Below are 23,337 nucleotides of genomic sequence, written 5' to 3'. Positions count from 1 at the left end.
AGAAGGACAGGAGGTGGAGAGGGTACGAATGAGGAGGGGCATACCCTCCCCTCAGTACCCTCCCCTCCTCCTCCAGAGCTGCGCTCTAATTCGGCGTTACAGGAAGTTGTAAACGTCTTTCATTTTTTATATTGATATATTTGATACTGATATTGACACAGACACAAAAAGAGGAATAGCTATTTAGCCTCTTGGCATAGTCATATACAGTCTGTTTAATCTAATGATCTATTGCAACGAATGCTACGAGCTACCCAAGTCAATGCTTAGCGCAAAGTTGGTCACGTGACTTCCCACTCCCCGCGTCGCTCCGCCCATCTAGAAGGAGGCGTGACATTTGGTGACTCTTAGTGTGTTTGATTGCGGTTCATCATAAATGAAATGGAGTATCGAAGTATACGGACATAAACGTAAAATATATTTTCTTGTTTAGTCATTATTAATTATCTCCACGTCACTGCCGTTCGTGCAGTCGACACTGCGCGGATGACATCCCTGTCGCAAATATTTACGTGACTTCGCGACGCCACACACCAAGGCGGGCGGCTCACACTTTATTACGCCGAAAAGTTTTTCAATGAGCCAATAACCACCACAGAATAGTCGGATTTCGTTGCGGTTCCGGTTCAATATTAAACGTTTGATTTAGGTTCCGGTTTTGTTCCGGTTCAGTCAAAAATAACGCTTTTCCTTCGGTTTTCGGTTCGTGTTTGGTTCGCCACTCTGCTGCCGACCCTTCTCTCGCGTCAAATGATCGGTTTGCACGCCCTGACCTCTGAGTCTGAGAGCCGAGAAAAGCTGCTTAGCTTTGTACGTACCGGCCGGGGCCTGGAGCAGGGTTTCCCCCACCTAAATTGCATCTAACGGCGTAAATATTGCCGAGGAAGGACGTTTTGTGGAAAGCTTTACAAAAATAATTCTCCCACCTAAGCCCTTTAACAAAACTTTTTTTTTCTCGTTTCGGTGTCACTTTAAGTATAAAACATATCAAGATTGAAAGCCCGGATGATAATATGACGTGCACACTCGATGGATAACCGAGGTTTTGGGCTACTGTTTTGTTCACGGAAAAATAAAGAAAAGTACGCAGCTTACGTTTAGATATATACTGGATACCCCCTAAAAAAAGGGGGTGTCATATTACACCTCGGTGTCTGTTTTACACCCTTTTGTCCCATATAATGCACCCCAAAGCTTTGGTTCGACGTACAGCGTACTGACTTCAAACAGACGGCCCAAACTTCTACGAGGGGCTTGAGAACGGTGAGATATACTTAATTCAACAGCTAAAGTACGTGTCAAAGACTACATGAAAAAAAAGCACGTTTTGCAGTAGGGCCAAGAAAAGCACGATTACTTGTTCTGTAGTCAGGAAGACGTGCATTAGCTATTTTAACAAGCTGCACCACTTGGCTATCAAGCCCCTCGTGAAGGGTGGTACCGTCGGTTCAACGTCAGGGCGCTGTACGACGAACTGAAGTTTTGGGGCGTCTTATATGGGACAAAGGGTGCAAGAATATACCAGTTTTTTTCTGAGAGTCTAGACGTTTAGCACCAGAGGTCTGAATGGTCTAAATGAGAGCCTGAAGGGTACGGTTAAATGTTCCTATAAATTAAATGTTGCAAATACGAATAGAAACTGAGGGACACGAGGAGACAAACTCTCGCGGCGACGTCAGTGCGCCAAGCTCTGCTTGCTATAGTTAGTGGGCAGACGACAAGCCAGTTGCGTTCGTCTCTACCCGCAGTCTAAACGCGTTCGAACCTGTTTAGACAGTCAGTATGGCGTATACCCGATAAACCATTCCAAGCAGAGCTCAGTGCCCTGACCTCCCCGCGCACTCTCGCCTCCCCTCTCCCTCAGTTGCTATTCTTATAAATATCTGAGTAGAATGAAGCCCAGAAACGCAGATGCCTGCAAGCAGTTATATAAAACTTGTCATTTAAAAAACAAAACGTGAGCAATAATCGCTTATCGTTAACCGATGATTTTGCATCCACAATTTAGTAGGAGTTCGACCCTTTTGTATAACTGATGGTCAATTACTGTGATAGAAGGATGGCAGTTAACAAAATACTGACCATTATTTGCTATCTCTGGTCAGGTTGTGGACATCGAGAGTGGGAAAGTGCTTGGCCCGAACGAAAGCGGAGAACTGCTCGTGAAGTCGCCAACTTCCATGAGGGGCTATTACGGAAATCCGGAAGCTACGTCTCAGGCGATTACACTCGACGGTTGGGTACGAACAGGTAGCGAATGCCGGCTATGTCAAAATTCATGTCGAAGTATTTGCCGCTTGCCGATGACGTCTTGAGCAGACCTCGTTTTCTAGGGGGTATTGGCCTAGGCCACTGGCAGACACAGCGGCAAACTTGGATGGCACAGGGGTTCACGTGACAGCACGTGTGGGTGGATGCGCCACCGTGCGCACGAATAATGTTAGCCTAGAAGTCACATTCTCGTTCTTTCATACTCGGACACTTGAACCCCGAGAACTGTGTAGTAATTTTGTCCGGACGTAGATCTTACTTATTTCAGACTCTCGGCTCATTTTTTTTCCTACGTGCTTTCGCTTTATATGAACACATGAACTGCCATTTTAGATAGGATCAGTAAATAGTAAGTATTACAGGTGATATCTGCTACTACGACGAAGAGGGCCGGTTCTTCTACGTGGAGCGAATGAGCCAGTTCTTCCGATGCATGGGAATCAACGTCGCACCTTCCTCCATTGAGAGTGTATTGCTCAGCCACGAGGAAGTTGAAGCAGCGGCGGTCATTGGCGTTCCTCATCCACGGTACGAGGAGGCGGCCATGGCGTTTGTTGTGTTGAAAACATCTTGCGAAAAAATCACCGAGGCAGCGCTCCAAGAATTTGTTGCAGGTGATTATCTGTCTGCATATTAGATACATTGCATGCATCCTATAAGCTTAAGCATTGAACATTAGACGCAGCTCGTTTTAAAGTAGAATTGAGGGAAATATGGTTCGGGTATTACTCAAGAAAATACTTTTTATTAGCAATTAAAAGCGTCTTCTTTTCGTCGACGTTCGACACCCAGTAGTAATCTAATCTTTGTCATCCTTTCCCAGACAAACTTGGAAACTACATGCACCTGCATGCGGGCGTAAAGTTTGTTGACAAGATTCCAAAAGACGTCAACGGCAAAGTCATCAGAAAGAAACTGCGGATTCTTCATGGAGGCGACTAGGCTCACTCGTCAGGTTCTACAAAAAGAAAAAAAAAATATTTTTTTACTTTTGTGGAGGTGGTGGTTTTGGTTGGCAATTCAATGTAGTCAAGTCAAAGTGTACAGTGTGCTGAACTGTCAAATATAACGCGGAAGCGGTGGCTGAAACTTATACCCATGGGCGCACCAACCGGGGGGGAAAGGGGGGCGCTTACCGCCCCCCCCCCCCGTCCTCAGACTTTTTTTTTTTTTTTGGGGGGGGGGGGGGGGCAAGGCGTGTGTTTTGCCACCCCCCCCCCCCCCCCCGCCTCTGAAACAGCCGCCACTGGGCAGGGCAAAGACTGGTCGGCGGCGCCCAAGGGATACCAAGCGCACGACCCACCGGGGGGGGGGGGGGGGGGGGGAGGGGGAGGGGTCTGGTTTGCCCCCTCACTCAAAAACAAGTTGGTACGCCACTTCTCATATCAGAGATGTCTATATTTCATTTCAGCTTCCGTCCGAGCGGAGCCAAAGGCTCAGGGACGGTTCGCAACTTCGAGAAGAGCATTCTTACGCACCACAAAACAGCCCGCAAAAGTATATTTTTTTTAAATAACTGTTTTGTGCGTAAACAGTGCACAACATTCCAGATGTGTATTGCTGAGAAGGATTTGCAACGAAAGGAATTAAATATCTGAAGTGTATGTTTTATTAATATATGTAAATGCATGTGGTTTGGTGAAAACGCGTACATCCGCTGGCAACACGGCTGCAGCGCTCGGTTTTTCTGTATGATTTTGTTTAGCTGCTTTCCTCACCGAGTCCTTTCAAAACGCCCTTTCGCAAAGGCACAATTGGGCGTCAGGCGCGAGAGGTCGTGATGAATGCCTACTTTCAAACTCGGCAGGAGACTCCGGTCGCGTCGTACCGCGAATGCGTTAAACAAGAAAAGCGTCTGGGCCACTTCAATTCCCTGATACACGGCGAAATCGGGGCACCCCTTTACCGGCCGATCACATTGAATGCCGAGAAGCAGGTGTAAAGGACTGCGCCTCGAGCTTTGGTATATCCAGACAATACAAGGAAACATCAACGGCCGGGTCGTCGGGCACCTTGCAATGTGTACATACATCTCGAAACTATGCCGAAATGACGAACAGATGGAAAGCTCGGGCGCAGACGCCAGCGGCCAACCTACGTACTGACATCCCCTGTGACCAAAATTTAGAACGTGAAAGGCCACTTTTTAAACCTGTAGCAGACGATACCGTTGAAACACCCGTAGCAGACGAAATACTCGCGGCGAGCGCGGGCGGCGCGGACCAGGGGCGTAGCGGAGTGATGCAAAAGTGCAGGCGAGATTACCTGACCTATTGCCGGCGTGTGGTTGGCTCCGGCCACACGTAGCTTTGGCTGCGCTCGGACAGATGCTGAAACGAAGTATAGCAATTAAATCAATGATGCGGCAGATAATAAGGTGGTTCTTTTTGCAAATGTCGCCACTCCCGATACAATCATCGTATGACGTCCTCGTTTTTTTATCACCCACGCTTTCAATTTGTATTTGTTTGTTTTGTTGTTTTTGCCATTCTGTTCAGTCACACCTACGCCTTTACCACGCGGGGCTGTCATATCGTGGTGATCTCGCAGTTTCCCTGATAAAGGCTACCTTCTTCAAACAACAGGAAACAAACTCGAAGGGACATTTGTTTGTTTTCTTTTTATCGCCGAGTCACGCATCGAGATTGTTTCGGAGCTGGGAGTGTAACTCTAGAAAGCAAAAGCGGCACAAGCTGCCAGAGTGAGCCGGTAGATGACGGATGCAGTCTCTCCGGCCACCGCTCCCGCGTTATGTTTAACAGTTGAGTACATCATACAAAAAAGTATCAGGTCCAATAAACACTTTTTTATAAAACCGAGTCTTGGTGTAACATTGAGAAAAAAAAAAGTCCCGAACGAATAAAATTTTGTTGTTCTACTTCGTTATGTTGATTAAACCGTCCTGCGCAGATCTACACTTTATGAGAAATGCGGCCGACGCTGAATTTTAATATCAGTCTTCCTGGCAACACGGGCAGCAGCAAACTTTTAAAACGTCGCCTCTTGGTTCTTATCAACCGATTTTCTTAGAGGCACGTAAGGTTTCGCTGTAACAGCCGGTCGTAACGAAAAACTGACACCGATAAGCGTTAAGGCCCGTTCACACTCTTGCAAACGAGTACGATCGAGAGAGACCAGACCGGTTTTTAAGCCTCTTGCGATCTCTTAGGACCAGCCCCGCTGCAGCGCATCCGGTCCTAAGAAAACCGGTCTGGTCTCTCTCGGTCGTACTCGGTTGCAAGAGTGAACGAGCCTTTAAGGACCGTACACACTTGCAACCGAGTACGACCGAGAGAGACTAGACCGGTTTTTAAGCCTTTTTCGACGTCTCGGGACCGGATACGCTGCTGCGAAGCTTGTCCTAAGACGCCGCAGGAGGCTAAAAAACCGGTCTTGTATCTCTCCGTCCTGCTCGGTTGCAAGTGTGTGAACGGCGCTTTTCGCCCATAGGACACCATATAAAAGGACATCAGTACCCGGCAGAATTTGAGCTCACCACCTCGAGATTTTGAGCCAAGTGCATTAAGGCCCGTTCACACTCTTGCGACCGACTTAGCCCGAGAGAGACCAGACCGGTTTTTGAGCCTTTTGCGACTTCTTAGGACCGGATGCGATGGAGCGGAGCTGGTCCTAAGAAGTTGCAAGAGGCATAAAAACCGGTTTGGTCTCTCTCGGTCTAACTGAGTCGCAAGAGTGTGAACGGGCCTTTACCCTTTGTTCTCTTTTAGAGCGCAGCTCTTAGGCGCCCGTTTCCGGCTTGAGTGGCGTCGCCGTCGGCGTAACCAAGGTCACCCCAAGGTCACGTGACCCCCGAGCTCACTTGAGCCCTCCCAAGGTCACGTGATCCCCCAGGTCACGTGACCCCTCCCAAGGTACCTCAAGGTCTTGTGACCCCACGTGACCCCCAAGGTCACGTGACCTCCCTAGGTCACGTGGCCCCCTCCCCCGAGGTCACGTGACCCCCGTCCCCCCCCCCTAAGTCACTTGACACCCCCCGAGGTCACGTGACCTCCTCCCCCCGAGGTCAGGTGACCCCCCCGGAGCATATTATAGAATGAGGGGAGGAGGAGAAGGAGGAGGAGGGGTCTACCCTCCCCTCAGTACCCTTCCCTCCTCCTCCTCAAGAGCTGCACCCCAATTCGGCGTTACAGGGAGTTGTAAACGGCTTTCACTTTTATTGACAGGCATAAGTATCAACAAAACCAGGTACAGAAGGATTCAAGCAGACGCGATGGTTAAACAAAAACTACATACACAAAGTTAAAAAGGTTTCCACGGCAGCGCTTCTTCTAGAACAGGCACCCAATCTGGGCACCACTCCTGCGCTTTCCACACCTCAATGAGGTTGCGCAAAGAAAAACAAAAGTAATCAGAAACCGGCCTAGCATCAACTTCTGCATGACGAACCGCCAAGCGCGATTTCCAGATGCTGTGTAGGCCCAAAAGCATAACCAAGTCGTAAGGGACACAATTATCATTTTCTATGCTTGGGTACCGGATGCCCCATGGATCCAACGGGAACTCCTTTTTCAGTGTGCGTTGCAGCACGCCCCAAAAGAAAATCTCATCACAAATATCTAGAGAGACGTGTTCTACGGTCTCCGGTTTTTGACACCGTAAACAATTTACTCCCACGGTACAAACAGACCCTTATCATCGATCGATGTCTCCACCGGCAGGACACGAGCATGTAATTTAAAAAAAAAGGTTTTAACACTCGGCGGAACTGCCATTTCCTTAACTCGCTGAAGGACATCCTGTCCCATCCCAAAGACATACAAAGACCTATACAACGGAACCGGGAGGACAACGTCAACAACGTCTCTGTACAATTGCTTCCGAGACACACTGCTCAGATATTGCAAGGAAAAACGTGAAGGTGAACATTTGAGAGAAGTCTCTCTGGTTGGAGAACAACAATAATATTAAATAAAATATACACCAACCAAATCCTCGTATAAAGGAAAAACCCTACGTTTTGAGACCAGCTCGGTCTCTTCTTAAGGGGTTGACTGCGGCTATGGCCGTTGAGGAGCAGCAATCTGTGTTCTTCTTCTACGGCAGTGTCTATCGTTTTGCATCGGTGAGGTGTCGAAGTCCGTTCAGGTAGCCGGTCGGCAGAGTGCCGAGGGATCTATTTATGTTTTCTGGCGTTGTTTGTATGTGCCAAGATTCAATAAAAAGTCTATGTCTGGGATTGGTCTCAACAGCCAGGATGCTGGTGTTGGCAAAGTCCATTTTGTGGTCCTTGACGTCGCAGTGCTCGGCTACGGCGCTTCGTTCGTGGTCAAACTTTCGAACATCGTTCATATGCTGGCGGATTCTCTCCCGAAAGTTCTTCGTTTCCCCGATGTATGTGACCGGACAGTCCGCGCATGGAATTTCATAAACGACGCCTTGTGCTTTTTCCTTAGGCGGGCGATCCTTTGGACGGGGCATGAGTCTTCCAAGCGTAGACATCGGCTTGTGGGCATCCTGGATCCCTTCTTTGGCCAGTACACGTACCAGCGCCTCGCTTGTACCTGTTATGTAAGGGACGCTGATGCGTGAGGTACGACGGGTCTGTGTACTTGCTGGGAGTAGCAGGTGTCGGCGATCTCGGGCTTGATCACGCGAAATGCGGCGGATGAAGCTGCTTGTATAACCGTTATGTTGTAGGTCGGCGAAGATGGTGTGTTCCTCTTTTTTACGGTCAGCTTCGGATGAGCAGATGTTTTTTGACCTAGATAAAAGTGTTCTGACCACTGATGCCTTGTGACAGGCTGGGTGATTGGAATGGAAATGGAGATAGCGTCCAGTAGGTGTCGGTTTTCTGTAGACAGAAAGCTGGAGCTCTTCATTTTGTCTTCAGACGAGCACATCGAGGAAAGGTAAGGTATAGTCCTTTTCATGCTTCACGGTGAATTGTATAGACGTCTCGATGGAGTTTAGGTGTGTAAGGAACGTGTCCACTTCCGACGTTTTTAGGATGCAAAACAATCGTCTACGTACCTCAAGAACACTTTGGGGGCCGTGTGAAATGACTGTAGCGCCTTTTCCTTGATGGCTTCCATACATAGGTTCGCTGTTGTTGCGAAAATGGAGGCACCCATTGCGGTTCCACTGGACTGTTTGAAGAATTCTCCCTTGAAAGTAAAATAGGTGCTGCTAAGGCAGAACTCAAGCAGGCGGCAGAGTTCCTCCACGCTAAGTTTTGTCCTTTCGCTAAGGGATTGGTCTTCTTCGAGGGCGTTCTTGGCCTTGGCGACAGCCAGGGGAACCGGGATGCTTGTGAATAGCGCAATGACGTCGATGGAAACGAGACTTTCTTCGGTGGTCACCTTCAACGTCGAAATCTGTTCCACGAAGTCGCTGGAATTTTGTATATAGGTCGTCGTTTTGCCCACAAGAGGTGAAAGAGTCTGGTGAAGGTAGTTTGACAGACCTCGAAGTGGTGATGTCGTGAAGTCCACGATGGGCCGGAAAGGAATGCTAAAACCTAGTATTCCTCTCCGGCATTCCTCTCCGGCCCATCGTGGACTTCACGACATCTTTCTGGGATGACGTGTTGGAGGAGGTCGGCGAAGAGCCCGAAGGCAAGAGTACTTTTGTTTTGGTGGCATCATGACGCAGCTTACTACTGCACAGTTGTTAGATTAATCGACCGGTACTGTACTCTAGAGGGTTGTTGCAAGGAAAGCTGGTTACATGTACCGATTTGTGGCGATAGTCACACTCCACAATTCAGATGGAAGATTCTTCGTGACAAAAAGTCAGTGGCGTAGCCTGGAATTATATTCGGGAGGGTGGAGAGGGCTTTTTCTCATCTTTGCGTGTAGTAGGCGATGTACAGTACCTTTCATGGCATTCAATATTTGTCTTCCTCTACTAAAACAAAAACATTTTGTGGGGGTTGGCCGCCTGACACGTTAAGAAATGGGAGGCAGGCGCACCAGGTGGCTCCGGCGCAGGTGCCAAGAAAGTCTTCTGGTGCTAATTCAAGATGCTGTTCTACCTAATGGACTTACTACTGTGCATTTGTACGATTAGCCGGCTGGTACTTTACTGTAGGGGGATGTTGCAAGAAAATTTGCTTACATGAATTGTATTGATTTCTAGGTAACACTCCGCAATTCCGATGGAAGAGTCTTCGTGATACATTCACTAAGAAATTCAAGAAATGGAAGGTAGGCGGACCAAGTGGTTCGGGCGCAGATGGTGCCAAGGAAGTCCGCTGGTGCTACTTCAAAATGATCGGAAATTACGTCAGATTTAGTTGATCCGCACCAAGCACATCTGCAGATTGATTACTGCAGGGCCCAATTTTTCACTGTGTGCACTCTCTTTCTCTTTGAGTCCAAATTTTGTCCCCCCCCCCCCCCCCTATCAGGCTACCTTCTATCTTTTTTTAGGCGAGATGCCCAATATATATGGAATTTTAAGCATCCACAACACAAAAAGCACGGCGTAAAAAGTAACACAAATCTGCTTGCCTACATGAAAGTTCATGTCTCTTCTTGATATCAAAAGGAATAAACAATTTTTGCTTCGATTACATGGTGAAACAGGGCAGTGGCAAATGCTTTATTAAGCAGTACAATAATTATTGCTTACCTTTCTACATTACTTTTTTTAGCACCACAAGCAGCATGGCGCAGGGGTGCACAAAGACTCAGGAGAGCGCAGAGGCCGTCCTCATGGAGATTTACAGTGAAAGAAAAGGTCACAAACAATGTATTGACAGAGAAGGAACATTATTGATACACCAATGCACCAGCCACCTTGAGGACAACTGTACCTACTGTACACTTTTAGAGCTCTTATAGCAATGCTCTATTGTAAAGCCTGGCCTGCTTGACAATAAAGTTGTTAAACATCTCTATACCTGATGAATTATGAATACAGGCAGTGTTAATTTATTGTTATGACTTTTCTGGTACACATTTTCCTTCTATACCCGCTGGGGCACGGTGATGCACCAGACATCCTGAGCTCAGACAGCTCTTGCAGCCTGTCAAGTGAGGCTGCATCACCAAAAGCACCACCAAAGGCCAGCACTTCAAATGCTCCCAAAAAGCGATGTGGCGTAAAGTCAAACAGGAAGAAAAGCAGAGTTGATGTCGAACTAGACGAGGTCGACGAGCAGCTCGATCAAGTTGAAGAGGTTGACGAGTGCGCCCTCTTCTGTCAAATCATGGCCCACAAGATGAGGCTGTGCCCACAGCGCCTGAGAACTGATTTTCAGATAGGTGTGCTTGGGGCAGCCAAGAAGTTTGAGGGGGAACAATAAACTACTTGTGCACACAAATCATTTGCCTGATGCAGTCTGCCTAAAAGTGTCATTCGATTAAGACTATGTCTGATGTGCAGCTTGACACTGCAGTGAAATCCTAATACTAAACGGTGCCATTCACAACTATGTTCCGTCTCGTCCTATGGTGGACAAAGAGCCAAAGCTACAAGCCGCCTGGTCCAACCATGAGCCAGCTAAAAACTGTGTTGTATTATTGTTCCGTTGTGCGTGCCATGTGAGAAATATACCGCTTGCTTTCTAGCTGGCCAGTTATTATACCTGGAGGCCAGTAGTTCTGGCTTTTAGTTCATTGTAGAGCCAGATACGGTAAGTAGGCTAAAACTGCAAAATAGTATGATCATGTCCCATCACGCCAGCAATAGCAATTAAAACAAGTGAGAGAGAATGCATGTTTTAATGTCTTTGATAGGTACATTTTCTGCTTATGTGCAGATCAATACAACCACTACCGGTTTGTGTTGGCATTCAGGTCTTCGTGCAATGAAAATATATACCGTATTTTCCTAACTATAGTCCGCAAAGGCTAAATTAAGGTCAAAAATAAGTTTTTGCTTAGACAGTCCGCACGCCGTGCTTAGTCTGTGCCTCGTCTGAATTTAAAAATTATCATACGCAGCACACCTTGACAAATGAAACGTATAACAGCGGCAAGATTCTGGGGGGTCTGGGTGAGATTTATAAACCGGGTGGTAGCGTTGCATCATGGTCTCGTGCAAGAGCCCTATTAGCTTCACAAAGAAGCTTGTATCATATATAAATCAACATTAATGTACCCCTTTATTAATAAAACCCTTCACACCTTGAGACAGTGAACGATCTAGAAAAAAAAAAAAAATCTTTGTATATAGTTTGTGCCCATAGCTAGTCCAAATCGGGTGAAATTTCAACTCTTAAACACGTATGGTCGGGAAAATACGGTAATAACACAAATTCAATTTTAATAAAAAAATTCAAGCTTGTTTATTTTATGCTAAGAGACCCTGTACCACCTTGTAAGGAGCCAGACTGGTCTTGGACCTTATTGCATTAGTGGTGGCTGAAGACACGTGTGTGCCCACTGCCAGCGAACTGCACCTTCCTTCATAAAATACTCTACGAAAGTGCTCCGTGTCCCACCAGCAGTTTTCTTAAAGTTTTTTGCAGAAGTACGCTGCAAGTCACTTAAGTGGCTTTTATCTACTTCAGATCTCCACTTACCCAGAGTGACATTTCCCTGTTTATCCTCAGTGTCTACATACTCTGCTGGCATGTATGCTTGTTCTCGTCCTGCACACAAAAAGTTATGAAGAACGCAACATGCCAGGACGACAAACTCGGCATTTTGCGGAAGGAGGTTCAGTCGACCGAGAAGGACCCTCCACCTGGCTGCCAGGATTCCAAAGGCGTTCTCCACGATGCGTCTGCAGCATAATATTTTTGTCTTCGTGACAACATAACAGTAGTGCGTACATACATGAGCTAGAAAAGCTGTCCCCCAAAATTAACTATAAAAGTAATAAATACTTGTCTACGTTATTTGCTTCGCGAAAAATGGGATTATATTTTTAAATATAATTTTAAACGCAAGCACAAAATTCGAAATCGAAACTTCGGCTCCGTCCACCAACATTGGCCTAGGGCCACCAAGAACATGGCTATCACGTGGTACTAGATGTCACGTGATCCTCTAGGCAACGACGGACGGGATCGGGGCAGGCTTGTGCCAAGCGTAAGTGTCGTCTGCGCCGCACCCATTAACATATTTTGTTATCTACGACGTTCGACGACGTCTGCACATCTGCGACTGAAGTCCGCACAAGTAGTGTACGTAGTGCGGACAAAACTTTGAGAGGCAATAATCACAAGATATGAGACGACGACGGCGGTTGTGACGCGGAAACAATGGTAATGGCAGGACCACGGCGGGGCGGCCGGACGGCTCCCAAGAAGCGCGCTGCGCAGGCATGTTATGCCAATAATGTGGACACTGCTGAGCGCCGAAAGGAAACGTTGCTGACGTCACCCGTTACGCTTGCTCGGAGAAGTAAAAACAGGCAAAAGGGGGCAATGGTGACGACTTTTAGCTCAATGCTGCCTATGCCCATGGCATAGCCTTGACTGCAATGTTGGTTGCCCCTCAATTCGCCCTTTCGAGTCAGCCAATTTCGACAAGTTTGCGAGTTGCAAAGTTTGCCGGAGCGCTTAAGAAACATTTAGACAAAACTAGGACATAATTTTTTCTGTGTGGTCTTCCTAGGTGATACTGAAGAGGACTGCACTGTTTTTTTTTTCAAAAACAAAAATTAAGTGGAGTTACCCTTTCAGTAAACAGAAGTTAACTTTTGATTATCAGTTTCTCCTAGCATAGTATATTTGTTTCTAAATCTGACACATCTTGTCTTTTCGTACCTTGCTCGGCTCAGCCTATAGTTGAAGACCCTATGGTCTGGCTCCAGGTCGGCTCCAGGAAACGGGCGCATGAAGTCAAGGCGAAGCTGAAAAGCTTCATCGCCCACAAACACGTGCGGTGTCACTTTTGTGCTCTTCGGAAGCTTCGCTGGGCCCGGAAGTTCCAATGTTTCGTTCTCCAGCCGTCTCCCAAACTCTGAGGCCTTAAAGACACCCCCATGGCTGTGTCTCCCTGTGGCACCAACGTCAACCATTACAAAGTTGTAATTTGTGTCCACCACTGCCATGAGTACAATGGAAAAGGATTTCTGAAAAAAAAATGGCATTGCATCAATTATAGTGTCAGCATATGTTCCAAAGAAACTACGGCTTACGAGATGTCCATAGTGGGGACTTCAGCTTAATATTGGCCATTCCAAGCTCTATTTCACAATCAATTATAACAAAGTAATCTGGCACATTTCTGTTCGATAAAATCTGGGACAAGAAAGTCATAACACCATCAGAAAACATTTTAACTGTAGTGATACAGGTATGTACAAGGTAGAGTAGGCTTTACCGTGTAACAAGTATGTAGCGCCCCCCTCCCGTCCGCCCGTCTGCAGCCGCCTGGCTCGGCGGGCAACATTGATCACCACATCAATAAAGGCCGTTGAGCGCACGCGCTCCGGCCAGACATCGTCCACCCTCACAACCAGGCTGCGTGTCGTCTCTCCTCGGCGGGTGCTTCGGCCCCTTCGTCCACGTTCGAGAAAGATCGTGACACTGGCGACGAGGAACAGTACAAGCTACCTTTGTGTGCGAGAAAAGAGAGAGAGAGAGAGAGAGTGGTAGAAACGGAGAATCGAAGACGCGTTTGGATAGCTTGGGCAGAGGGCAGATCGAAGGGACGGCTGTGTGCGCGTTGTTTGGAGACTAGTTGAACGACGGTGCAAGCGAAGCGGGTTTTGAGAAGACAGCGAGCGGCAGTCCGTTCAGTGCGGGAAGATGTCAGACGTCCCGACTGCGGCGTCGCTTCGTGTCTTCGAACGTGTGTGTGCCCAAGAATGACGGCGGTGCCGAGGAGTATCGCCAATGCCATCCAAGCCACACGGATTTCCTCGCCTCTGCCGACCACGCAAGTTGCCGCTTCGCCCCCATCGCTGGCGGGACCCAGGTTCGCTTCTCTCGTCCGTGTAGTATTTTCGTCTGCTATTGCCTGTTTTTGGCCTGTGTCTAGTATTTTTTTCGTGTTGAGAGATAAGCAATCTGGTTTTATTAACATTGTAGACAATTTGCACCGAGAATCTGTGCGTCGGTTAGTACTGTGTCAGCGCCGAGGATGTGTAGCATTTGAGTTCATGTGAGGCTGCCGCAAGTACGAAAATAATAAATTGGATGCCGAGTTGGCTTTTCTGACGAGCTTGGCTTTTTTATTCTGTGTATTAATTTAAACAGGTTAAACTGGTTGGGAAGTTCACCAGCATGACCAGTTTAACAGCATGACCAGCATGCCAAACTGGGCATGCTGGGGCAATAACCCAGCTTGAAGCTGGGACCAGATCAACCATCATGACCAGTATGACCAGATCAACCAGCATGACCAGCATGCCAAGCTGGGCATGCTGGGGCAATAACCCAGCTTGAAGCTGGGACCAGCTTAAGCTGGTTTTTTCAATAGGGGTGGCACTGGAGCCCACCAACGTGCACGGTTCGGCCCACGCCGCCGAGAGAGTCGGAACACCGCACCCCGCTCCTGTCGCCATGCCGCTGTACGGGAGGCTCGAGCCGTTCGAGGGAGATGGGTCCGCCTGGCCGGTCTACGAGGAACAGGTCCACGTGTTCTTCCGGGCGAACGACACGCCTGAGGCGAAACAACGGGACATCTTCCTGGCTAGCTGCGGGACCCGCGTCTTCAGCCTCCTGCTCGACCTCCTCAAGCCGGCCACGCCGCACGTCAAATCGCTGGGTGAGCTGCTCGCCACGCTGCGATCGCACTTCAGCCCGGCGCCGTCCACGCTTATGGAGCAGTTCCTCTTCAACAACTGGAGCCGCCAGGACGGGGAGACCCTCGGGCAGTTCGTCGCTGCGCTACGAGGGTTAGCGAGCACCTGCGCGTTCGGCGACCAGTTGGACTCGCTACTCCGGGACCGGTTCGTCTGCGGCATCAACAACCCTGCCATGCAGACGCGACTCCTGGAGCTCCCCGACCCCTCGCTGGACGACGCGGTGAAGGCAGCGCTGGCGATGGAAGCAGCAGCGAAAAACGCCAGCGAGATAGCGCGTGCTGCCGGCTCGCCGTCGTCGGAAGCGGCGGTGAACAAGATGGCGGCAAGGAGCGGTGCCTGCAGCCGCTGCGGTGCTGCCCACTCCCCCTCACAGTGCCAGTTCGTCCAAGCACAATGCTTCACGTGCGGGAGAACTGGGCACCTCGCACATGTCTGCCGAGGGGGGAGGACGAGCGGCGGCCAGCAGCAGCAGCAGCCTGGTTCAAGCCCGGGTTCCAGCCAAGCCCGCGGCCAGGGTGGTCGTCGCAAGAGAACGCGGCGTGGACGAGCGGCACCAGGCCTGGGTCCGTCTTCAGCCAGGGTCCACATCGTGGCCGAGGACCCGCAGATTTTCGACGTGTGGCAGACGAGTAAGCCTCCATCGTCCGTGCCACCATACTTGGTGTCCGTCAAAATCTGCGGCCACCCCATCACCATGGAGCTGGACACAGGGGCCAGCGTGTCGGTCATGCCCGGGAAGCTGTTCAAGCGGACCTTCCCCGGCGTGTCCATCGAGGCGTCAGACGTCATGCTGCGCAGCTACTCCGGGCAGCTTTCCCAGGTCCAGGGTCGGGCCCAAGTCAGTGTTCGCCTTGGCGACAGGGAGGCAATCCTTCCCCTTTACTTAACCAAGGGGTCGTCGCCGACGCTGCTGGGCCGGAACTGGATTCACTCGCTGGGTGTTCGGCTGCCGGAGTACCAAGAAGCTGCGCTGCACGTGGTGAAGGACGTCCCGATCCTCCTGACCGACTTCCAGTCCCTGTTCCAGCCAGGGGTGGGCACCTTCGCCGGCACGACGGTTGGCATCCACGTACCCGAGGGAGCCCGGCCTCGCTTCTTCAAGCCGCGTCCGCTGCCGTTTGCCCTGAAGGACGGGGTCACCCAGGAGCTGCAACGGCTGCAGCGAGAGGGAATCCTGGTGCCCGTCAAGTCTTCCGAGTGGGGCGCACCGATAGTTCCAGTCCTCAAGCGAGACGGCCGCGTCAGGATCTGCGGGGACTTTAAGGTCACCATCAACCCCGTCGCTACCGTCGAAAAGTACCCGCTGCCTCGGGTAGAAGATCTCTGGTCGGCTCTGTCCGGGGGACAGAAGTTCACCAAGCTCGACCTTCGAGATGCTTACCAGCAGCTGGTGCTCCAGGATGCCGCCCGGAAGTATGTCACCATTTCGACTACCATGGGACTCTTCCCGTACACGCGCCTACCGTTCGGCGTGACCTCAGCCCCAGCCATCTTCCAGAGAGAGATGGATAACCTCTTCAGGGGCATGAAGCACGTGGCGGTGTACTTGGACGACATCCCGGTTACCGGCACCGACGACGGGGACCACCTGCAGAACCTGCGCAAAGTCCTGACACTACTACAGGACGCCGGTCTCAAGCTGAGGCTGGACAAGTGCGTGTTCCTGACCCCCAGCGTGGAGTACCTGGGACACATCATCTCCCAGGCTGGCCTGGCCCCGGCACCCCGCAAGATTGAGGCCGTGCTCAAGGCGCCGAAGCCCAAGAGCAAGAAGGAGCTTCAGAGCTACCTCGGCCTCATCAACTTCTACAGGAGGTTCCTGCCCAACCTGTCGACGCATCTGGAGCCGCTGCATCGCCTGCTTCGTGACGGGCAGCAGTGGGCCTGGAAGAAGGAGCAGGACTTGGCCTTCCAGCGCAGCAAGGAGCTCGTCGTTAAGGCTCCAGTGCTGGTGCACTTCGATCCGGCCAAGCCTGTAGTCCTCACTGTGGATGCGTCGCCGTACGGGGTAGGAGCCGTCCTGTCGCACCGGGGTCAGGATGGTCAGGAACGCCCTGTGGCGTTTGCCTCTCGTCGACTACATACGGCTGAGCAACGCTACAGCCAGCTCGACAAGGAAGGCTTGGCCCTCATCTTCGGGGTCCAGCGCTTCCATCAGTACCTGTGGGGCCGGCAGTTCGAGGCAGTCACGGACCACAAGCCGCTGCTGGGGCTGCTGGGGCTGCTGGGACCTGACAAGGCAGTCCCAGTGCAAGCATCGCCTCGTGTGGTACGCTGGACCTTGACGCTGGCAGCCTACAGGTACAAGCTGGTCTACCGCCCTGGGAAGGACTTGGGACCTGCTGACGCCCTGAGCCGCCTGCCCCTGCCGGAGGTGCCTGCTGCCGTTCCAGAGCCAGCTGACGTGTTCCTGCTGGAGCGGGCCTACCCGGGGGTGCTCACCAGGACTGCGGTGGCGCAGGCGACCAGCCGGGACCCGGTCCTGTCTCAGGTGGTCAAGGCGGTTGCCCGAGGGGAGGAGCTGCGTCACCAGGCATACAGCCACAAGACCGCCGAGATGAGCTTGGAGCAAGGCTGCCTGCTGTGGGGTTCCAGGGTGGTGATTCCACAAAGTCTGCGGGCCAAGGTGCTGCAGCTGCTGCACGCGGGGCATCCTGGCATTGAAAAGACCAAAATGGTGGCACGGTCGCACGTTTGGTGGCCTGGCTTGGACCAGGCCATCGTGCACCAGGTGCAAGGCTGCCAGGTCTGCCAGAAGAACCAGCGAGCCTCGCGCCACGTGGAGATCACCCCTTGGCCATTCCCACAGAAGCCGTGGTCCCGCTTGCACGTGGACTATGCGGGACCCTTCAAGGGCGACTACTTCCTGGTGGTAGTGGACGCCCTCTCCAAGTGGGTGGAGGCACTGCCAGTCACCAGTCCATCGGCAAGCGCGACCATTGCGGCGCTGCGGCAAGTCTTCGCGGCGCAGGGATTGCCGGACATTATTGTGTCCGACAATGGTCCCGCTTTCGCTAGCGCCGAGTACCTGGACTGGCTGCAGAGGAATGGGATCCGCCGGATGCTGGTTCCGCCGTACCACCCTGCGTCCAATGGTGCAGCTGAGCGGGTGGTCCAGACCCTCAAGAACAAGCTGAAGAGGAGCCAGCCCAAGGATTTCCGGACGCAGGTGGCCCGGATACTCTTTCAGTACCGGACCACACCCCATGAGGTCACTGGCCGTGCCCCCTGCGAGCTTCTGCTGGGCCGGATGGTCAAGACCCCCCTGGACGTCTTGCATCCAGACCTCCGGTCCACGGCGCTCCTGAAGCAGCTGAAGCAGAAGCTGGCTGCTGACCGAGGATGCCGTCCCGGGCCTTTGCCGGAGCCGGGAGCGTCGGTGTACGCCAGGAACTTCCGTCCTGGCCCACCCTGGTCTGCCGGGCGTGTGGTTTCACCAGCGAGTGCCTCGTCGCTGCTCGTCCGCATGCCCGACGGGACCACCTGGCACCGGCACGCCGACCATGTCAGGCCTCGCTTCGGGACCTGGCTTCCACCCTCGGCCGTCGCTTCAGAGGACCAGCCTGCAGGGGGCCCAACACCACCAGTCGTGGCCAGTGGAGCGCCACCCATCACAGAAGAGACAAGCGTCACCAGTCCTGTGGCACCAGTTGGACCGGTGCCACACACAAATCCGGTCCCTGCAGCTCCACCGGGTGGAGCCCGACCGATTCAGGCAGCGCCCGGCGTTGCCACACCTGGCCCGTCGACACCAGTACCCAGGCGAGGTGCACGGCAGCGAAGGCCCCCTGACCGTTACTCGCCGGGGTAGCCTTCATCGTTGACCGGCCAGGACTTGGCACGACCAGACGCCGAGTTGGTGTCGGCCGTGTGCATTGTTATTTGATTTATTTTGTTTGTAGGAAAACAAACTGGGGGGGAGGGATGTAACAAGTATGTAGCGCCCCCCTCCCGTCCGCCCGTCTGCAGTCGCCTGGCTCGGCGGGCAACATTGATCACCACATCAATAAACGCCGTTGAGCGCACGCGCTCCGGCCAGACATCGTCCACCCTCACAACCAGGCTGCGTGTCGTCTCTCCTCGGCGGGTGCTTCGGCCCCTTCGTCCACGTTCGAGAAAGATCGTGACATACCGATTCGCACCATTGCACACACGAGGCTTCTCGCACTGCCCCAGTGCACTCGAAGAAGCAACCAACACACAGGAGCACCTAAGTTAGCTGAATAAGCTTATGTTTCTGACGTGGGCATTCAATATGCCCTCAGCGAGTTTTTCAAACGTTTGAAACCTGGCAAGTGGGTGCTTATTATGGCATAGATGCATTATCAATATTTTACGCTATTACAAATTAACAAACCATTAAAGGGGCCTATATGATGAGTCCATGAAGACTAAGTAGTGCTGTCAAAAGTGATATAAAATCGTGTTTTACAGACAGCATGGAGTACAAGTTGTGGAACCTCTGGGCCCAAAACCTGCCCTCTGTACCTTCAGGTGGCACAATGTGGTGCTCCGGTGTCATAAGTAGAATGTCGTGCAATGCTGGCGACAATGATTTTTCTACATTATGAGACACATAATTATTGTGTAATGAAACAATAACAAATAGTTGCTACATTTTTTTTCTTTTCGAAATGCAGTATTCATTGCAAAAAGCCAACTCACAAGTCATACAATTAATGACCTATTCCCAAATAGACACAGCACATCTGGAATAAAACAGTGCAAAAGATACAAAGGAAGAGACAAACTGGACGGCACAGGGTGCTGAAAAGGAGAAATAAAAACACACGTTGATCCACGCGATCACACGCGCACCTTTCACCCATGGTAGTTTACTACGACATGCGCTGGACCATCATTGTCAATGTCAGGAATTCCAGTTCATTGCCACATAACGCAACTGATGCTGCGCTGATACAATTTTCTTCTCTTCTCTGGATGTGGAAGGCCTCCAGAATCTCGCGTGTCACTGTGTCCCTGTGTCGTCCCAAGATGGTGGTGGCACAAAAAAAAACGGCGAGCATAGGCACTCTTTGCAGTGAACTGATATGTTTCCTCCCACTGTCGCTCCGATGGAGTGCCTGTGCACGCGGAGCCTATCATTCAAGCAATGTCCCATTTATACCTCATAGGTGCAGCCGCACGAGAGGGGGATTCTGTAGACTACTGCCGTAACTCATGAGACGAACGGCCTGACGTGCTTCTTACTACACTTGTTCCTTGCTATTCCCTCTCCCTACTACCCCAGAGTTAATGCGAAGGTGGAGGGAATAGCAAGGAACAAGTGTAGTAAGAAGCACGTGAGGACGTTCGTCTCATGAGTTACGGCAGTAGTCTACAGTATCCACCTTTTATGTGGTTGCACCTATGTGGGATAAATGGGACATTGCTAGAATGATAGGCTCCGCGTGCACAGGTACTCCCTCGGAGCGACAGTGGGAGGAAACCTACCAGTTCACTACAAAGAGTGCCTGTGCGAGCCGTTTTTTTGTGCCACCACCATCTTGGGACGACACAGGGACACAGTGACACGCGAGATGCTGGAGGCCTTCCATATCCAGAGTAGAGAAGAAAATTGTACCAGCGCAGCATCAGTGGCCTTATCTGGCAATGAACTGGAATTCCTGAAGTTGACAAAGAGGGTCCAGCGCGTGCCGTAGTCAGCTAACACGGGTGAAAGGTGCGCGTGTGATTGCGTGGATCAACGTGTGTTTTTCTTTCTCCTTTTCAGCACTCCGTGCTGTCCAGTTTGTCTCTTCCTTTGTATCTTTTGCGCTGTTTTACTCTATTATGTACAACGATTACCAACTAGCCCAGCTATCAACCTTATTACAACACATTTGGTATCTTGTAGTTGAAATAGGTGCTCCCCGAGTTTGGCGGTGCCTTTATGTGGACGTGTTTCCCATCTACTGCCCCAAGGCAGTTTGGGAAGTTCCACCTCCTTCTGAAGCCAACCGCGATGTTCAGCCACTGTTCATTTGTTGGCACCTAAGAACAGTGACATATTTGTGAAGTGGGACCCCAAAAAAATTAATTTAAGCCACAACAGCAAATTGTGGTCAACTATGCAGTTCGTGTATAGATGACTGGTAACAGGAAAGCCCTGCAAAATAAGGAAACTGGCCAAGTCATACGCTACAAATACATATGGATGCTTACATGCCGTATACACAAACTCATGTTTACGAACAAAGTGGAGCGCCTTTAGCCGCACGCCACCGGCGTCGCAACCCGTATCAACAAACCATTGGAATGTGATGCTGTCGGCGTCGGTGTGAGTCCCTGTGCCCTTTTTCGCGTTGAATTTTCTTATTCTGCGTCTTACTAGAAATATCATATCACTTTAATGGCCTTAGCAAAATTAACAAGGCTGGTCACAATGTAAAACTGTGGGTACATTATGTGACGTTCTGCAATTCATTCCATGTGAATGTTGCAGAATGGACGCTAAAGCCTGATTCACATAAGACTCTGCTTGCTATTTTTAATCGTGATGTTGCTCGAGCTGCCAAAGCGCGGACTGCAGTTGCGATGCTCGACGTCTTTAGTGAAAATCGCAAACAGAATTTGAACAAGTGAATTGGGCACAACACGTCGGTGATCACCACTAGTAACAATGCTCAACACCTCCTTGTATCTGCTGTTTACACCTAGCCTACTTATCGAAAAAAAACCTTTAAACGTAGCTATTTTGAGGCCCGCCTTTTGCATTGACATGTTTGGTACACTGGCCGTTGTCGTTTGGAGCAGACAACAGTTTAAACAAGTTGAGGGAGCGAGTTTGAGGGAGCAGACGACAGTTTGAACGATCAGACGGCCATTTGAACTTGAAGACATACTGATCGTGGTCTGTGGGTGGACTAGAAAACTTTATGGTTTTCCCCGCATTCATGTTGGAACAAAACAAACAAATTTGACGACCACAACTATCCATGAATTCAACCAAAGGAGCAGCCCGCACAATCAATTGTGGTCCGACAGTGTCTGGTTTTCCCTTTTCACGGCACCTATTCACGTTTTCGGACGAACTGAGCAGGCAGAAAACGCATGAAATCGGATATTCACACCTTTCCTGGCTCTTTTAGTACAGCCCCAGTCACGGCATTTTGACAAGAAGGAAATTTTTAGTCTGGTTTCTTTCAAAACAAAACAGGAATGCCCATCCGGCAAGGCGACTTCCACCCACAAGACCAGACCAGAAGTGTGCCCGAAGCACCACCACCGCGGCGTGAGGAAACAGAGTTGAGTTGGTAACATCATTGAAAAAAAAACCTGAGACTGGGACAAATAAAATAACGAACAGCACGACACAGAATCTGTTGAGACATTCTGTGTCGTGCTGTCAGTTATTTATTTGTCCCAGTCTCATGTTTTCTTTCAATGATGTTTCCTAACCAGCTCGTCTGCGTACTTTCCCTCCTTGAGTTTGTGTAAACTTAGTTCTTTAAATCAATGAAAAAACAACAACAATCATACTTACCGCAAGGTATGTTGCCCTCAACCTACTCCAAAGAGCTCTGCAGGTCTCGTGAATGACCTTCCGGCAAGTCTGGGGACCAACCCTGAATGCCAGGGCCACATCCTTGATGGCGCTGCCAGAGGAAAGGTGCCTGGACATGGAAATAATCTGAAATTTTAGGTTTTTGTTTACCTTAACAGACATTTGAAGATTTCTTTTAATTTGTGGTTGTACCTAAGAGTGATGGCAAGCCTACGTTCAGAAGATAGTGGCTCACGGCAGGGAAACTCTTTCGTCAAGTCATCACGAACAAGAGCATGAAGTTGATCGAATTTTCTGGCATCATACGGTAAAATTTGAAGAATAGAGAAGGATCATTTCTCATGACTTGCATCTGGAAGAGTAGCACAAAACCATGATAAACAAAGCAATCAGATGAACCAATCACAAGATTATTCATATAAAGAACGTAATTAGTGGCATTCTATAGGTAATAGCTAGATTATTCTTCCCTGAAAATGTATTTCGTTTAAAAGCAATGTGCAACGATTATGTTACATTTAACGCGCATTACCCAGTGCTGACACACAACCGTAAGCTGATACGGTACGGGTAGGACTACCCAGGATGCCTCGGTTCTGCAGCGCGAGCATTTGTGATCTTGTATGCAACTTGGCCTCTGCCCGTACACGATTCGGCGATTATATAGAATACGAGAAAGCTTTTAAATTGCTAAGAACGCTCGCGCTTGTGCAATGCATGCGTCGTTGAGGGCGACATTCTCGCTCTTATAACTTTTGTTTGAGCGATGCTATATGCACTACGTAGTGCAGCTCCCACGGAAGTTGCTATATGCACGACAGGGCGGAGAGCTCATGCCATTTGGGTTACCCTTTTTGGACGGCACGTGAGTCACTGGGCAGCTCGTTAAC

At 50.3% G+C, this 23,337-nt stretch overlaps 2 protein-coding genes and 1 pseudogene across 2 annotated transcripts in view; 2 read left to right on the top strand and 1 right to left on the bottom strand.

Annotated features, from left to right (window-relative positions):
- Positions 1–3,213, top strand: part of LOC115309787 (4-coumarate--CoA ligase 1) — a 75,343-nt gene extending 72,130 nt beyond the window's left edge. Inside the window, exons 7-9 of the mRNA XM_040219949.2 lie at positions 2,106–2,250; positions 2,634–2,885; positions 3,095–3,213. Coding sequence (XP_040075883.2) covers positions 2,106–2,250; positions 2,634–2,885; positions 3,095–3,213 — 516 coding nt within the window. The remainder of the gene's footprint in view (positions 1–2,105; positions 2,251–2,633; positions 2,886–3,094) is intronic.
- Positions 3,214–3,662: 449 nt separating this feature from the next.
- Positions 3,663–10,540, top strand: LOC115324544. The gene is made up of 5 exons (XM_040219948.1): positions 3,663–3,687; positions 8,754–8,846; positions 9,370–9,515; positions 9,846–9,972; positions 10,206–10,540. Exons 1-5 carry the CDS (start codon positions 3,663–3,665, stop codon positions 10,538–10,540), a joined length of 726 nt encoding a protein of 241 aa, XP_040075882.1.
- A 310-nt stretch (positions 10,541–10,850) lies between these two features.
- Positions 10,851–22,799, bottom strand: LOC121048248 (annotated as a pseudogene).
- Positions 22,800–23,337: the final 538 nt, after the last annotated feature.

This window comes from Ixodes scapularis, unplaced genomic scaffold (genome assembly GCF_016920785.2).
Source record: "Ixodes scapularis isolate PalLabHiFi unplaced genomic scaffold, ASM1692078v2 PGA_scaffold2__306_contigs__length_199485367, whole genome shotgun sequence".
Taxonomy (NCBI): Eukaryota; Metazoa; Arthropoda; class Arachnida; order Ixodida; family Ixodidae; genus Ixodes; species Ixodes scapularis.
The sequence above is the reverse complement of the archived record's forward strand: the minus strand, read 5'-3'. Positions and strand labels throughout refer to the sequence as shown.

Coding starts and splice junctions, on each gene's coding strand:
- LOC115324544 (XM_040219948.1), top strand. CDS start 3,663: ATGTCTATATTTCATTTCAGCTTCC. Junction 8,847..9,369: donor GGTCGGCGAAGAGCCCGAAG/GCAAGAGTACTT, acceptor ATTGATTTCTAG/GTAACACTCCGCAATTCCGA. Junction 9,516..9,845: donor TCAAAATGATCGGAAATTAC/GTCAGATTTAGT, acceptor TTTATTAAGCAG/TACAATAATTATTGCTTACC.